General features: G+C 38.5%; 1 protein-coding gene across 6 annotated transcripts in view; it reads right to left on the bottom strand.

Annotated features, from left to right (window-relative positions):
- Window positions 1–17,156, bottom strand: part of LOC139115635 (short transient receptor potential channel 7-like) — a 98,962-nt gene that overhangs the window by 32,416 nt on the left and 49,390 nt on the right. Inside the window, exon 1 of one of the 6 annotated variants that reach the window (XM_070677905.1) lies at window positions 1,904–2,381. The exons of 4 other annotated variants lie outside the window; for them this stretch is intronic. In XM_070677905.1, coding sequence (XP_070534006.1) covers window positions 1,904–1,935 — 32 coding nt within the window. In that variant the 5' untranslated portion in view covers window positions 1,936–2,381. Of the gene's footprint in view, window positions 1–1,903; window positions 2,382–17,156 lie in introns of those variants that run through there. One more of the 6 variants, XM_070677907.1, reaches the window with a different exon arrangement.

The following is a 17,156-nucleotide window of genomic DNA, read 5'->3' as shown; positions in this document are numbered from 1 at the left end:
ACAAAAAATATGGCTCATATTTGCGTCAATATTCATCAAGTGAAAATATTGGAATCTAGGCCGAAGCAGCGTAGCTTTTACTATTATCGTCACGGTCATATTGTGTGAAAACTTTTCCACTAAAAACAGTCCGACTGGTTCCAAACTTACGGAATTATGAAAAATGATTAATTTCCTGTGCTGTAACATCCACATACATACTACTTTCATCGACATAACTGTGGTTGGTCCGACGGTTGGCTCGGACAACAAAAAGAGGAACGAATACACACTAAAAGGCAAACGCCGTTTAGTGTGTGAATCAGAAATGGAAGAGTACTGTAAGTGATATCATGCGTACCGATATAGACTTATCTATTGTCAGGTTAATGTGTCAATAATGATGAGGGACAAGGGATCAGCTCAGATCAATCGATTGTAAACATGTGGCAAATAGTGAAACAGGACCGACAAAGGATAAAAGCTCTATTAAGAAGTGTCTTGATATACAAGCAGTATTAACAAATACCTCGAGTAAATCAATAAATAGCGTTCTGCCACGTGACAATATTAGCTACAGAAATTGGTCTAAACCTTAAACTATCGCAAATTGCCAAGTGATCTCTGATTGGCAATTTGCAATAGCTTAAGGTTTAGGCCAATCTCTGATTGCGTGTCAAGTTGGAAATTTCTCTGTGACATTGGCAGATGAAACACAGTTCCCGAGCCCTGACCATTTTCGATGGCTTAAAGGGGGGGGGGGATTATGTGTCTGTACCATTCTCTGTTCCGACGTTATTATGTAAACTTATTATCGGAATTATGATTTCCTTGCCTGTTGTAACATGTAGAAATATTGCCATCGACACTGGGCATGTGTCATTTCATGCGTGACTGCTTTATGGTAAAATACATATCAACATATCTAAATAACACATCTGGGCATAGATTCAAACGGCCCGTGGCTGTAATTTTGATGGTATTTTTCACTTTTTTGTTTTGTATGTCAAAACAAAAAAGCACGGGGCAGCGAATATTGATCAATTCTTGTTCAGCTCCCCACAACATGCTAAAACAGCCATTATATAGCTTGCCAACAAAGCGTCTATACGTGTAGAGTACTATTTTAGTGTTTGCTTTTGAATTCTAGAGTCCAGACCAGAATCTGCTGGTCGAAAATAACAATGCAGAGTATACCTATACAGGCTGAGTTGACAAGCTGAATACTGTGTATCTTAACGTGCTTGCGAAGTAGAACAAGAAACTGTAGTTGACGTTTAAAAACAACAACACTGGTCCTTTAAGACAGATTCAAGCCTTGTAAGTTCATCCTCCATGAACATTAACGGGGCTTTGAGTTGTCAAAATTTATCAATATTGATTGTTTGCCTTGTTTTATGTGAAAATTAGTTGAATATTAGTGTTTCTGCTGCGATGCTCTGGTTTCTCATCAGAGTATTACAACGACAGCTACAAGTGGTCGCAAAATATTACTCCGTCAACCATTCAATCAATTCCAAACGTATCGCAGAGTGTCAACGAGGCGTACAAACGTAGAAGTGTATTTAGCATTGGCACGCGCTGTGAAGCAGAAATAAAATATGTCAAACACCTCGGATCAAAACAAGAATTTTTCGGAAGCCCTACACTCGAATTGCTACGAACTTAGTCACATTACTTCGCAGTTAATTTACATTGACATGACCGATGAAGGCAAATTTTCACTGTAGTACCATTTTATCGTAAATGCAGTACCACGATCAACAGGCTCCATGCTCCAAAATTTGTGAAATACAAAAACAAGTAGAAACTTACACACACAGATATATATATATATATATATATATATATATATATATATATATATATATATATATATATATATATATATATATATATACGTGCACACCACATATATAATCACCTGAACCTGACTTGTCTCCCGATACGAGCCATCTAAGCCATACCAAACACCAACGGAAGATCGGAAGGTCGGGCTGCACGATCGGGTTTGATTGCCACGGAAGCAATTGTTAGCTTCGGCGTTCGCGGGAGTGGTGCACGCGAAAGTGCCGCAGCGAGCGAACGGGGCAATACGTAGATACGGTTTCCGTTACTTCAGTAAACAAGCGTGGCACGTAATCGCTTTCGGATCCTACAACCAGCGATAGGGGATGGGCGACGACCATCTCACAGGATAGCGTTGCACGATATGACGCACCCGTTCCATTAAACTTGCACGGTGTACTAGGTGAGGACTGCTACGCGTTTTGTGACACTTCGATTCCACGCTCAGTGAGACATAAACGAAGTCTCTGTGCTGCGTCCTTGGCTCTGGAGATCCACACTTACTGGAGGAAAGACACTGACTGGACCAACTCGACGCGGCCCGTTCTGCCCATGCCTAGAACAATCTAAAACCTCCCTAACGATCTACCGGTGAACCAATATTGGGATGTCAGGGGTTCGATTACACAGACACGCTGAAGACGGCTTGCATAACAAGAATAATGGCTTAATACCATGCTACCTTATATCGGGCAATGCATGATTTATTAATTCTCAAGCAGAGCGACAGATAGCCATAAATATCTTTCTGCGCCGGGCGGTGAATATTGATCTATTATTGCCTCGTCTTCAAATAACGTCTTCATCTAGATCAGGCAGACAGATACAGCCGGATGTCTACAATTGATTGTCTCTGTGATTGTTTTTATTCCACATGAACCCTTCATCGTTTAATTTTTCCTTTTCCAATTATTTGAACACAGAGCTGCTTTTAAAACGGTGGCAGCTCTAAAGAGGGGTTAAAGACAAACTAATAACATTAATGCATTATTTGCCTCTCAGTGATGAAGTTTCAGGTTATTACCTATCGCGTCAACTGTCGGGGTTTCGTATCTGTTAAACTGTCGCCATGGAAACGTGATTTCTGTCGCAGGAAAGGGAGACCGCTTTTCAGCGTATGGCCGTCACACAACAAAAGTCCTCAGGGCACCATTACATCGCGCACTTTCATATGGAACTTTGCAAATGAGTTTAGCTAATATACGATCTTTTTGTTACTTACGTTTTGTTGTCGTTTGTTGCCTAAGCTACGGATGAATAATTAACGGACGATGAACATGATTATCTTGGTTTCTTTACAATGAAGACGCGATCATTTTGCTCTTGACAATTAAACAATGGGCCATAACTCAGACCAAAATTTACAAGTAGTATAAAATTAAGAGTAAGACCCAACATCGCACCTTACTTCTGACATCCACACTGCATAATCCGCAAGCCGTATCCAAAAACATCCCCCACCACAGCCCCGTGCTACATTCGTTAGTTTTAATGCGCACACAGTCTGGAAGTATACCTTCTTGGGGTTTAACCTTTATGTCGACAAGCTATGTTAGGATGACCCTCTCTCGATGTTTGAAGAGCCAGTGTGGTTATATCTGGTTAAATATTTGTCGATCAGAAATAGCTCGTGATGCATGCGCCGGTTCACACGAGGCGTTGCCTTCACCCAGAGAACTAGTTCGGGATATGGATCGCCCAGCCAGCAGCTGCCTCTTGCATGCAGGCAGCGACGGTTACAGAGGGAAACGACGTCACGGTGTGGAATGCAAACATCTCCTGTTTCCAAAGACACCACCGCAAAAACACATCGAGTGGTGTAGATGCTTGGTAAGCAGAGAACGGTGACCCAGGTCGCTTTAGGATTTTCAAATGAACTTCAGTATACAAAATAATGTAAGCGTAACAGGGATGAGGCTGATACAAATTAGATTTTCGGATATGAAATGCAAGTAGTATTACGTCAGAAACAGATAAAATCTATCTATCTATCTATCTATCTATCTATCTATCTATCTATCTATCTATCTATCTATCTATCTATCTATCTATCTATCTCTGTCTCTGTAAATGTCATATCTAAAATACCATATACTACATAAAACATATTATAATTTATATGTAAAGGTAAATGGATAGAATGACAGATATCAGTAGAATTACACAATAGCGTACGGTATAATTAGCAGACATCAATAGAATTCTTGCCTTTGTCTTGTGACAAGGTTGTATTTGGACAATCATCTTTCAATTTTGACAGGTATAATAGCAGATCAGTCATTGTGTTCGACGTCCAGCATGTGTGTAATGAGAACTTCTAAAGAGAAATTTGAGGTATTTTACATCGATAGGTGCAACTTCTGTTAGTTTGAAAGCGTGGTGCTAGTCTCGAATGCACAGATAATAGATATTTGCATATCAAATATGACAGCCGTATTATTACTCAGAATCTTCATGGTGTGTTTTAGTTTGGTTTCTGAAGATCTTTATCCAAATCTCTCTGGGTGTTTCACGGACGCAATGTGGGCAACTTAGAAGCTGTTTCGTTTGCGTAGACCGAAACTTCGTACCTGGGATGTACCACTTGATATAGGGAGTTGTTTGCTCAAGTACATGCATTTGTTTTGTCCTCCATTGTGTGAAAATTGTTTAGGAGTAAGGAGAGTGTTTCCCCTTTTAAAAATTCAGCTGTTAATTTTCTAGAACCGTAAATGTTTTCTAAATAGCGAAAAATCAAAATTCCATAGCGATTTGTACTCCCACATTTTACGGGTTTTTTTTATCAACCTCTTCTCAGGGTCCTTTGTAAAATTAGGCAGGCACTTGGCAAAATTCCTGTATATACTTTGACGTCGGGTGTAATCTGGTTACCGATAATATGTCGGAAAACCACGTGATATTATTTGCCAGATTATTTCTAGTCGAAATTTTGCAATCTTTCATTATATTGATGCAGACGAAACTAATCTCATACTAGTCAACTCCAGCACATTCACTTTTGCTAATTAAATCGCGATTATCATAATGATCCTGCGTATTTTTCATTTATTTACATCCCGCAAGGCCATTATAGATCTACATTTGTAACATTTCGCGTGATTACGTTACTGCAGATTATCCTCCAAAGTTAAGTAGCGTTGCCCAGCAGGGAGATCAAGGGAAGGTAACACACTCAGCAATCCAGCAATCAGCAGGCCACATCGTTAACCACGTGGCAAAGTTTCTTGCTGTTTTCCTTTGGCGATAGCAAATTGCAAGGGATGCCGATAGGTACCTTCATGCCAACTTTGCCAGTTCAAACATTTTGTCTTCCACAGTAATCAGTTGGTTTAATGACAGTTTTCGCTTACAAGTAACTGGCTCTTTCATGTATCAGTGCCACAATGACGTATACCACTTGAAACTAAATTGACGAATCACGACAGAGATTCTAGATGAGGCGTGCTGCAACATGCCCGACTGACAAACTCCGGGGCATTCATATGTTTATCCACAAGGTGTATCACTCTCTCTGTCCGGCAGCTGTTCTTAAAGGGACATAAGCTGTAACTTGTGGCAAGTTTTTCAGTATTCTACTTCTGTATGTCAACTACTGTGTCTGATCCCAATCCATTTGTCATGTTGTAATTTCAAGTATTCTTTTTGTCAGCGCAACTTGTATGTGTGTAGTGATCATTATTTATTGTTTACAAATGAATTCTAGTCCGGACTTGAATAAAATTTTCAACAATAACAATGGAGATTATACTCATATAGGTTGTGTTGATATGCTAAATACCCGGTATTAAATTACAGCTTAGGGATACAATGCAGAAAGAGTGGAAACCACAAAACAAAAGTTCTGAATAGCCAAAAGATACAGCTTATGGAGCTTTAAGTAAGCCAGAATAGGTTCATTTCGCGCTTGGCACATAGAAACTGCGCAGTACTCAGGAACACGTCACTTTATTTTGCATCATGATCCTGTACGGCTAGCTGTTTAATGGATTTCCCACTGACATTATTTTGCAATTAGACAATCGTTATATGTTTTCTTGAAAACAGTGTGATCAAAGAAGATGGTGTAAGACTTACACATTTCTTCAGACCTTAGTATATAGATGGGCAAGGGTATAGGATACTGTGTATACACTGAATCCCACAATTTCAACATTATCGCCAGGGACTTGTTTGTGGCAATCAACATAATGTACGATCGAGGCCAATGACCATGGTCTATCAAAATAAGATCATAATCTCCAGGGTTACAATTCAAAAATACCTTAAATGCAGTTGCATTACTTTGCATAAATGAATAATGAATGAGGCGCGAACAGTTTCTTTCTGTTCACTGTGAGCCTAAAGATAAGTGAATTAAAAAAGGGCCAGTCATGCTAACTTTTGATGATTTTTTCATTATTTTTATTTTGTGTGTTAATTGCAAATTCTTATTTTACTCCCTGAAGAATGTTGAAACAATAGCTTGTCTACATAGCGTGTAAACGTGTAAAATGCATCGTTATTGTTTGCATTTGAATTATGGTCCGGACCAGAATTCACTTGTCAATAATAAAAACGCAGTTTACACATGTACAGGCTGAATTGACAAGCTGAGTACTGTGTATATCAACATGGATTGGGAAGTACACCAAGAAATTGTGTATGACATTAAAAATAAAATTAGCAAAAAAATCATCAAACGTTCGCATTTCTGGCCCTTTAACCTATAGCCGGATACATTAACTGAAGCATAAAACGGAAGGCAAAGTTCATTATCTTTCAATCTAAACAAGAACAATGAACTTACACAGGCCAAAGACCTTGGATTACGAAATACTTTGCACACTGCTGGATATGCATACAGAACTATCTAGTTATTGTCAAGCCACTGTGACGTCATGATACGGAAAGATCTCAAGCCTGACAGTAAAACATTTAAAAAGCAGGTAACGAGTATGCGTTCGTCCATTCTTAATGGTTTCAACTATAATGTCAGTACAGTAAAATGTATTGTTTTTTATTTGTTTATTTATTTATTTATTTATTTATTTATTTATTTATTACCTAAACTATTACTGATACCAAGTAAATGAATCATACTTAGCATCAAAAGACAGCAAAGGTAGATATTTTATATTGCTGTCCGTTTAAATGATTACTCCAAAATTTTGCTGAGAGAGAGAAGATTACAAAGGCGTGTAAGTTATAAGCAGAAATCCTCCATCTCCTTACTGACACGTTGTTTTTCTAGCTTTACTGTCACAAAGGTCACAGATGTAGCAGCTTTCAATGACACTCTCGCAGAGATCCAGGGGCCTACTCAGTGTGACTGCTATATTAAATTAAACAGTTGTCTGCAGCATGAAAGGTTCTCAAATATTCTAATAGCAGCCAGAGAAACGTGGCAGCTGATATTCTGTTTGTTGGCAGCTTATCCGTCTCCGCAGAGTCCCAAGGGTGTAATTATTTCACTGATGCATCGTCGAGCAAAGGGGGATATGTTACTCGTGCGATGGATTGCCTCGCGAAACACGCTGAAACGAGGCACGGTCGGCAAACGCTCTGCGGGGAGCTCATAATACAGTGAAGGTGTTATAGAGCCTTCGAATGTGCCAACTGAACGTACACTCTCAGTGATGGACGTAAAAAAATCGTACATGAAGGTTGATATCAGCCCACCAAGGCGTTTTGAATTGCTAACAATAACATGTATAAATTTGAGTAAAAATTGCATTCTACACAATGTGGGCAATGAATTAGACACCTGAGACGTTTTTGTGCTTTAATCATTTCGACGGTTTATCTCACAAAAACATGGCTCGCTGTCTCACGTTACCGGGAAAGCTAAATGTAGTCTTTTCGGAAAATTTTTGGGGCAGAAGTCGGGAATTTAAAGCGGTACAAAGTGACACTTCAATTAATTTGTCACCATTGCGATGAAAGTACATTTATTCGTCCGTGTTTTGACTGTGTGACGCGACGATCGGAGAAGAGGTTCAACGGCATCATGCTCAGTTTGCACCCTAGCACAGCGCCCTCTCTCCCAGTTAAAAAACCCATTGACGTCACGCCTTTCTTGCCGCGCGCATTCGGCAAAATCATTAAAAAACGGTTAGAATTTCAATTCAAGATAATTGACATATCTAGAAATGGGACAGAATGATTGTCACACCCCAAGTAGCGTTTCGAGAGGTGACCACGATACCGTCGACCTTTGTATGCGAAAAGTCTCGCTAACACGGAAAAAAACAGGCAATGTCACGTTCCAATCGATAAATGTGTTTGTAACCAGGCAGGGTGTTTCAAGCAATAATTTAGCACGATAACGCTTCCGATATTTATTTTATAGCAGTCGGTGCCAACCATTTAGACTGAGTTACGAAAATCGCTGACGTTTCATTCACAGTTATACTATGCAAATGAGCAGCCAATGTTCATCAGTATGAGAGTTATGAATGTCAATGACCATGAATGCTAAACTCAATTACCTCCAAAGCAATATAATTATTGCATCTTGTCCCATGTCATCATGGATTACGTTTTTCTCGATGGATAGTATCAGGACTGGTTAATTGTAAGAGTTAATCATAAATCGACCATTCCTAGGCTGAAGTACGCATGCCAGCAATATCTCGAAATATGATTGTTGTTCTCAAATTTCTTACCCAACTGTATGGCAACTCATGGATACATACAGTGCTGTATTTTATCTTTATCAGAAGCATCGTTTTGCACGGTAAAAGAGTTAACACATTTGGAATCGCAACAGGGCTCAAATAAGTAAACACATGTACTACTGTTATGTAGGTCATTTCCCCCCACACTCATCATGACCTGAGTTCAATTAGTCTAGAACATTCTCAAGGTCACTGCCCTTAATGACCTCACAACCTTGAATTCAATTAGTCATGTTTGGAATGTTCTAGAAATTTAATTAGTTGTGTAAGAGAGATAATTTTAGAACAGTAATTAGCATGTCAATAAAAGTTCTAGATTGTTCTTATATGCCTTTATAAAGGGACGTGCACAGCTTCCAGTCAGACTTTTGGGATCGTGTCTCTTGTGTGTTACTAAACTCCAGCAGTAGTCATTCTCAAGACTTTTCAAGACCTTCACTGTCAACGCTGGATTTATACTGTGGACTTTGTGCAACTACAAGCCTGCAAGCCGAAGGACTGTTCATTCATCCGACTGACTGTTACAACTCTGAGACTGGAGCTTTGCCGTCCCAGCTGAGATAAGTAGTCTGTACACTTTTAAAGCTTGTACTCTATCCCTGACTTAGCAATTAGTTTTATTTTCGTAATAAATTTTGTTTAAACGTTAACTGCTGAGTTCACCCTTTTGTTCGTTTTCTCTGCACGTAACAAAATTGGGGGCTCGTCCGGGAGACGAATATTTTGAGCCGTTTGACAACATTTTGACAGCCTTTTCAAAACTACTATATACTGTGAACTCAGCGAAATTTAATCATGGCGGAATTTAAGCCAGACGAATTTATGGATGACCTTGATCAGGACGCATTTAATTCCCTCAGAAAAGACAACCTCATAGCACTGGCAAATTTCCTTAAAGTAGATGTCAAAAGATCTATGCGCAAGCGAGAAATTCATTCAAGATTGCAAAACATTTAGTTAAATCAGGCATTTTGAGGAGTCTGCCTTAAAAGATTATGAGCCCGAGTCTACCTCTGAACTCAGAAAATTAGAATTAGAAATGCAGACAAATTTGGAGATCAAGAAACTAGAATTACAAATGAGAGAGAAAGAATTACAAATGGAAGAAAGACAAAGGGAGAAAGAAAGAGAGGAAAAAGAAAAGGAAAGAGAATTAGCTGAACACCGACTGCAGTTAGAAATGAGACGTTTAGAGCTTGGAAAGTCAGGAAAATTCTTCCCTTCAGACAATTTTGACATCACTAAGCATTTCAGGTTAGTTCCCCTTTCCAAGAAAAGGATGTTGATAAATATTTTCTCCATTTTGAGAAAATTGCTCAGAGTCTGGATTGGCCTAAGGAGTCCTGGTCTATGCTTTTGCAGAGTGCTTTGGTGGGTAAAGCCAGAGAAATTTACATTCAGTTGTCAGTAGAGCAGGCTTCAGATTATGATTCTGTGAAGGAATTAATTCTCAAGGGTTATGAGTTGGTGCCTGAAGCTTACCGTCAGAAATTTAGGGATTGTGAGAAGGTGAAAGATCAAACTTACGTTGAATTTGCTCGAACAAAAGAACAACTGTTTGACCGTTGGTGCTCTTCGGAAAAGGTCAGTCAGAATTATGACAAATTACGACAACTTGTTTGATTGAGGAATTTAAAAGGTGCATCCGGAGTGACATCAAGACGTTTATCAATGAACAAAAGGCAGATACATTAGAGGTTGCTGCACGTTTGGCCGATGATTATTCATTGACCCACAAATCTTCATTTCTCAGCAAACCATCCCAGTCCTTTTCATACAGAAACAATGCAGGTAAATTTAACTCCTCCTTTTCATCCAAGAATTTCTCAAAGGAGAGTAGGAAATCAAATGACAGCAGTTCACAGAGTTCAAGTAACACTCCCACATCATCAGATCCCAAGTCTCAATCTCCTTCTGACAAACAGTTTGGTACACTTTCTTGCAATTAATGGAAGAAAGACGGCCATTTAATGTCAGATTGTTTCAAATTGAAAAGAAAACGTGAAGGTCAAAGTGGTCAAAGTGGATCTAAGCCCACCGGCTTTATTTCTTCATCAACTCAATTAGAGTCTAATAATGTGTGCAACACATTTTCTGAGGTTAAACCCCTCTTATCCCCAATTAATGAGGTCAAGGTCAATTCTTCTCAAGATAGCATTATGGGTATTTTCGAGCCATTTATTCATAATGGTTTTATATCACTTTCTAGTGATTTTTCTTCCGCTACCTCTGTCAAAATTTTAAGAGATACCGGGGCTTCCCAGTCTCTTTTGTTGGCAGATACCCTGCCGTTTTCTGAAAAGTCATTTTCAGGTTCTAAAGTTCTTATTAAGGGGGTAGATTGTAATGACTACATTCCTGTTCCTCTCCATAATGTCTACTTGTCTTCGGACTTTGTTTCTGGACCTGTGACTTTAGGTATTAGGCCTTTTTTGCCTTTTGAAGGGATTCACCTTCTTCTTGGAAACGACCTTGCTGGGGACAAGGTCATTACTAATCCACTTGTGACTGATAATCCTAGTTTAGATCAGGATCCAGAGCCAATGAACAAGAGATACCCGATTTATTTCCTTCATGTGCCATTACTCGAGCCATGTCAAAGAAAACTTCTGAGAATCAAAATACTCTCAAAAATAATGTCACAGATGTTGACTTAAATGACACCTTTCTCAGTCAGGTGTTGACACGGAGCATTCCGTTATCCCTCGTGGATTTGAAACTTCCAGTAAAACTTCTGCTGACCAAAGTCAGACATTTTCTAGATCAAATCTCATTGCAGAACAACACAAAGACCCAGATATATTGTGTTTGTTTGACAGGGTAGATGATGAAGATAAAACTTCAGATAGCTCTGTTTCCTATTATACAAAATCTGGTATTCTCATGCGTAAATGGAGACCTCCAGATGTCTTGGTTGATGACGATGGGCTATAAAACATCAAATTGTGGTTCCAAAGCCCTATCGTGCTGAAATATTGCGCCTGGCCCATGAAACGCCCTGGGCTGGTCATTTGGGAGTAAGGAAAACTTATCATAAAATTCTCAGTCACTTTTATTGGCCTAATCTCAGGCAGGATGTAACACATTTCTGTAAAACTTGTCACACATGTCAGATGGTAGGAAAGCCGAATCAGACCATTCCAAAGGCCCCTTTACAGCCAATTCCTGCATTTCAAGAACCATTTAGTAGGATACTAATAGACTGTGTTGGGCCCTTACCAAAAACAAGATCAGGAAATGAGTACATGCTGACAATAATGTGTACATCAACTCGGTTCCCAGAAGCCATACCACTGAGAAATATAAAGACAAAGACTATAGTGAGAGCTTTAGTCAAATTTTTCACTTTATTTGGCCTCCCTAAATGTGTCCAGTCCGATCAAGGCTCCAACTTTATGTCTGGTATTTTTCAACAAGTAATGGATCAGCTAGGCATTAAACAGTATAGGTCATCCGCCTATCATCCAGAAAGTCAGGGTGCTCTTGAGCGATTTCATCAAACTTTGAAAAACATGATTAGGACCTACTGTTTTGACACAGAGAAGCAGTGGGATGAAGGAATTCATTTTCTGCTCTTTGCTGTTAGAGAGTCAATTCAAGAGTCTCTTGGTTTTAGCCCATTTGAGCTTGTATTTGGACATACAGTCCGTGGCCCACTTAAGCTCGTTAAGAGAAATTCCTATCAGACGATGATGATTGTCTGAATATTTTGCAATATGTGTCAGATTTTCGTACAAAACTCTCTAAAGCATGTGAATTAGCCAGAGATAATCTTGAGTCATCTCAGCAGTCAATGAAAACCAAATATGATAAAAGCACCTCAAAACGGAAGTTTAAACCAGGTCAAAAAGTTCTTGTTCTACTTCCAATTCCTGGCAAACCACTCCATGCTCGTTACTTTGGGCCATACCTAATTGATAAGAAATTGAGTGTATTTAAATTACATCATAATAACACCTGACAGGCGAAAACAAAAACAGCTATGTCACATAAATATGCTTAAGCCATATTTGGATAGGGATAATCCTACTATAACTCAGCCTGTCAGTACCGTCAGTTCTGGCCATTATGAAGATAGTGATACTGAAACTGACTTGAGTGAAAATACTCTAAACTCAAAGCTGGGCTCGGTCAAGCTTCAGAACTCAGAAATCCTGGAGAAGCTGGAGTCTACAAAGTTGGCACACCTCCAGCCAGAACAACAACAACAGGTGAAAGAACTGCTCCACGAATATAAACACCTGTTTCAAGATGTTCCAACGAGGACAAACATCATCCACCACAACGAAGATGTCTGCGACAGTAATCCAGTGGAACAACATCCAGACGGACTGAATCCTGCGAAAGCGGAATATCTCCAGGAGGAAGCCAAGTATTTGCCGAACAAGACTTTATCGAACTCAGTAAAAATAACCGGACTTTGCCGTGCATACTTTATGCCAAATTCAGTGCCATTTCAAGTTTTCCAACAACAAATTGCAGGAAGATAGTCATGGGACATCCTGTTTGCTACTTTTCACACAAATTTAACAAATCCCAGAGAAACTACTCTACAATTGAAAAAGAGTGTTTTATCTTTGATATTAGCTTTACAGCATTTTGAAGTTTATGTTACTTCTTCAAATCAGCCAATAGTGGTTTATATTGATCACAACCCTCTTGTATTTCTACAGAAATTTAAAGGCAAAAATCAGAGATTGCTTAGATGGAGTTTAATGTTACAGGAGTTTAATCTTGACATTAGACATATCAAAGGCAGAGACAATTTAATTGCAGACTGTCTCTCTCGTATTTAGAGTTTATTGTTGTTCACTTTCAAGAAGTTTAACTTTAGAGTAAAAAAAAAAAAATTTTGAGTACTTAAATCTTTTTCAAGATTACATTTGCAAAAGAAAGATTTTTCTTTGAAAAATTTTCTTTTTTGAAGAGGGGGTGTGTTATGTAGGTCATTTCCCCCCACACTCATCATGACCTGAGTTCAATTAGTCTAGAACATTCTCAAGGTCACTGCCCTTAATGACCTCACAACCTTGAATTCAATTAGTCATGTTTGGAATGTTCTAGAAATTTAATTAGTTGTGTAAGAGAGATAATTTTAGAACAGTAATTAGCATGTCAATAAAAGTTCTAGATTGTTCTTATATGCCTTTATAAAAGGGACGTGCACAGCTTCCAGTCAGACTTTTGGGATCGTGTCTCTTGTGTGTTACTAAACTCCAGCAGTAGTCATTCTCAAGACTTTTCAAGACCTTCACTGTCAACGCTGGATTTATACTGTGGACTTTGTGCAACTACAAGCCTGCAAGCCGAAGGACTGTTCATTCATCCGACTGACTGTTACAACTCTGAGACTGGAGCTTTGCCGTCCCAGCTGAGATAAGTAGTCTGTACACTTTTAAAGCTTGTACTCTATCCCTGACTTAGCAATTAGTTTTATTTTCGTAATAAATTTTGTTTAAACGTTAACTGCTGAGTTCACCCTTTTGTTCGTTTTCTCTGCACGTAACACTACCTATACAATTTTCGCTGACATTTTGAAAAATAATGTCCATTACAAAACTTAAAGGTTGTAAATCGTTGTGGATTGAAATGATGACACATGAGCAAGCATTGATTTTAATATTATGTCCTGCCACTGAGGGACCATGTCATCATAAATGAGGTTCGGCAACATGTTTTACGTTAACGTGAACGTGAACGCGACACGTCATGAATTTCTGCGGTGACGTCATCGAGTGGGGTATACAACTCTGGTTATCCACTTCTGTCCTTTCCGCAGCCGTTAGGTTACTTGTTTTCTGAGATTTGCTAAACGACAGAGCACTACGTCGGCAAGGTCAATTGAAGTCTTTGACAAGGTATATGCTGACTATATGATCATGCCCTGGCCAGAATTAAGGGAGGATGGGATGGAGGGTTATCATTTTTCATGCAACAGGAGGGCCATCATTCAATTTCTTGTGTGAATCCGGGCATGGGATGGAGTCACAAATTTCTGTGCAAGGGTACGGAAAAGATCAACTGGTATTTTAAAACGCTGGGCTCAAATGTAAAGGCACAAAGAGCAAGGACTTAAAGGTGTTTAGGAACACATATTGTAATATCCACAAGAATACATAGATAGGGCGTTGTGTTTTTCATTGTACTTGTACTGTCAAATATATCGTCTGCATAAAGTCAAAAGCAGATACAACATTTACAGACTTTTTCAAAGCAGAAAATAAACTTTAATAAATCTGTTATATAAAAAAATTATTGTCAAACACAAATAGAATCATTAAATAAAACTTTTGTTATACCAAGAAAATAACCCTTTCATGAAGTCTTTACCTCATATTGGTGAACTGAACACATCTTTTGTATAAAGATACCACATGAAAAATAATGAAAACTTCCATACGTTAGTAAACAGAATACAAAGAAAGGACTGAATCAGTCCCCGTCACTGCTACGGTGATTATTGAAAAAGAAACATTAATGAAGTACTGAATCTGTCTCTATTTATGTTACAGCAATTAGTGAACACAAAAGCAAACAAACAAACAAACAAACAAGCAAACAAGAAAGTACTGAATTAGTCTACTTCTACTACAGGTTTTGAAAACAAAAGAACATACTGAATCATTCTTTATCACTGCTTCGTCTATCACAAACATCACAACCTTCAACACTTTCAGCAGCATCACCACTGCTGCTACTGTCATCACTGTCGATGTCACCAACATCCTATTCATCATCGCCATTCTCCTCCTGCTTTTGCTTCTTCTGACATCATCATCATCATCATCATCATCATCATCATCATCATCATCATCATCATCATCATCACAACAATCACCACCATCACCACTATCATTATCACCATGTGTTGTCATCATCATCATCTTCATCCATATGCATTTATGTAATACTAACATTGAACATTAGATGTGCGACATAACTTTGTTAAGAGGCAGAAGCTGCACATTGTAATGTTTTTCACTATTTCTGTTATTATAAACAAGTAGAATTTTTCTCCCCTTTGCAAAATTGCAGTGAAAATTGTCAATTTATCATAGTCAGCAACTCAATAGTTGACACTCAAACTGCTGATATTGATTGCATTGTCGACAGTATACTGACCGACCAGACGTACATGTACATACTGTGTTGACAAGGCAAGTAATTGGCAAAGTGGCAATTCCAAGTAATTGGCAAAGTGGCAATTCCATTGGGAAAGTGGAAAGACTATAAGGCTCCCAATAGAACTGCTCTTGGAACTGTTTCTAAATATAGCTGTACGCGCACGTCATCGGACACTGCTGCTCGAAATTCGGACAAATTTTGTCAGTGTGCATGCAATGTCGTTGAAGTTTGTTGTCTGAGTCGTCAGTGTTTTCAAGAGTTCATCGTGACATTGGCAGTCGCCTATTAAGTTGTAGTTTGTCGTTCTTGCATGCGTAATTTCAAAAAATGTGATCTACGTTTTCAGACAAATATTTATTTTTGCATATCAATGAGGAAACAATGACGTCATTTGCAGTCAGCCATATCGACATGCAAATTATTTGGCACAGGGGAGGGTCACTTGTTTTTGATGAAGGAATAAGAGGTCATAAGCAATCAATATTTCTCACGCATCTGGTTATGGGAAAGCACCGAGCTCCTCCCCTCTTTAATCCGTCGATGCTCTGAATGGACTTTTTGAGTTTTTAATGTATTAGACAAAAGTGCTGTTTGTAAGTTCCTGACCGATTCTTGACACTTTTGTACATGATATATCTAACAACCTATTCTTTACAAAAGCAGAATGCACCACAAAGATTCCGACTCTCAAATTTTTACAATAATTTTCTGAACTACCAACTGTAAGGGCTACTATTAAAGCTTTCAGAATAAGTACAATTTTCACATTCTTATTTTTATTGAAATCGAACATATATTTTCCCATAGACCCTCGAGGGTCAGTGATTTTCCCTATAGAGTTAAAACAGGAATGGCGGCCATTTTGAATTTCAGATGACAGTAAATTTAAGGTAATTCGCGTCTCTAGAGCAAAAATTTGGACCCCTGATTTTCATTATTGACTTTGAAAGAGAATGGTTGAAAGTTTTTTTAAGGTATGATTTGGCAAAATCATAAGTCTTTCACTTTCGAGGCGCTTTGTACCTTAATATGCCAAACACGAAAACTCATTACCAATGCTGTTAACAAGTCAAGACGTCTGAATTAAATTCATATTTATTGATTTAATCGCGTCCTCGATAGTCACCAGACTGTACTTGAATTAATGCAATTTACAAATTATGATAATGTTTTTGTTCCTTTTCTCTGAATTATCGATCAAAATATGAGCATGGTTTTTGTTTATGTTTGCATATTTGATTTCTGTTTCTGGTGAAATAAAAGGTTACCGTATTAAATGTCAGGCACGCGAAGGATACAAAGTAGCGTGTAACAATACAACATCGCCTTTTAATATAATTATATGTACATATACAAAACGCAGTGTAGCAACCCCTATTGCACCTGAAATATTACCTTATAATGAACTATGGACGTCAACGAGTGGATCAGACTGGCAGTGTCGAGCATGTCCATCAGTCTGATTACAAAGACACTGACATAAAACAAAGGCTGTGTTACCTTACTTTGAAAGGTTCGGGGCGAACAGGACGTCATTGGGACAGCATC

This window comes from Ptychodera flava, chromosome 17 (genome assembly GCF_041260155.1).
Source record: "Ptychodera flava strain L36383 chromosome 17, AS_Pfla_20210202, whole genome shotgun sequence".
Classification (NCBI taxonomy): domain Eukaryota; kingdom Metazoa; phylum Hemichordata; class Enteropneusta; family Ptychoderidae; genus Ptychodera; species Ptychodera flava.
Note: the sequence above shows the minus strand (reverse complement) of the source record. Positions and strands in the feature narration are given on the sequence as shown.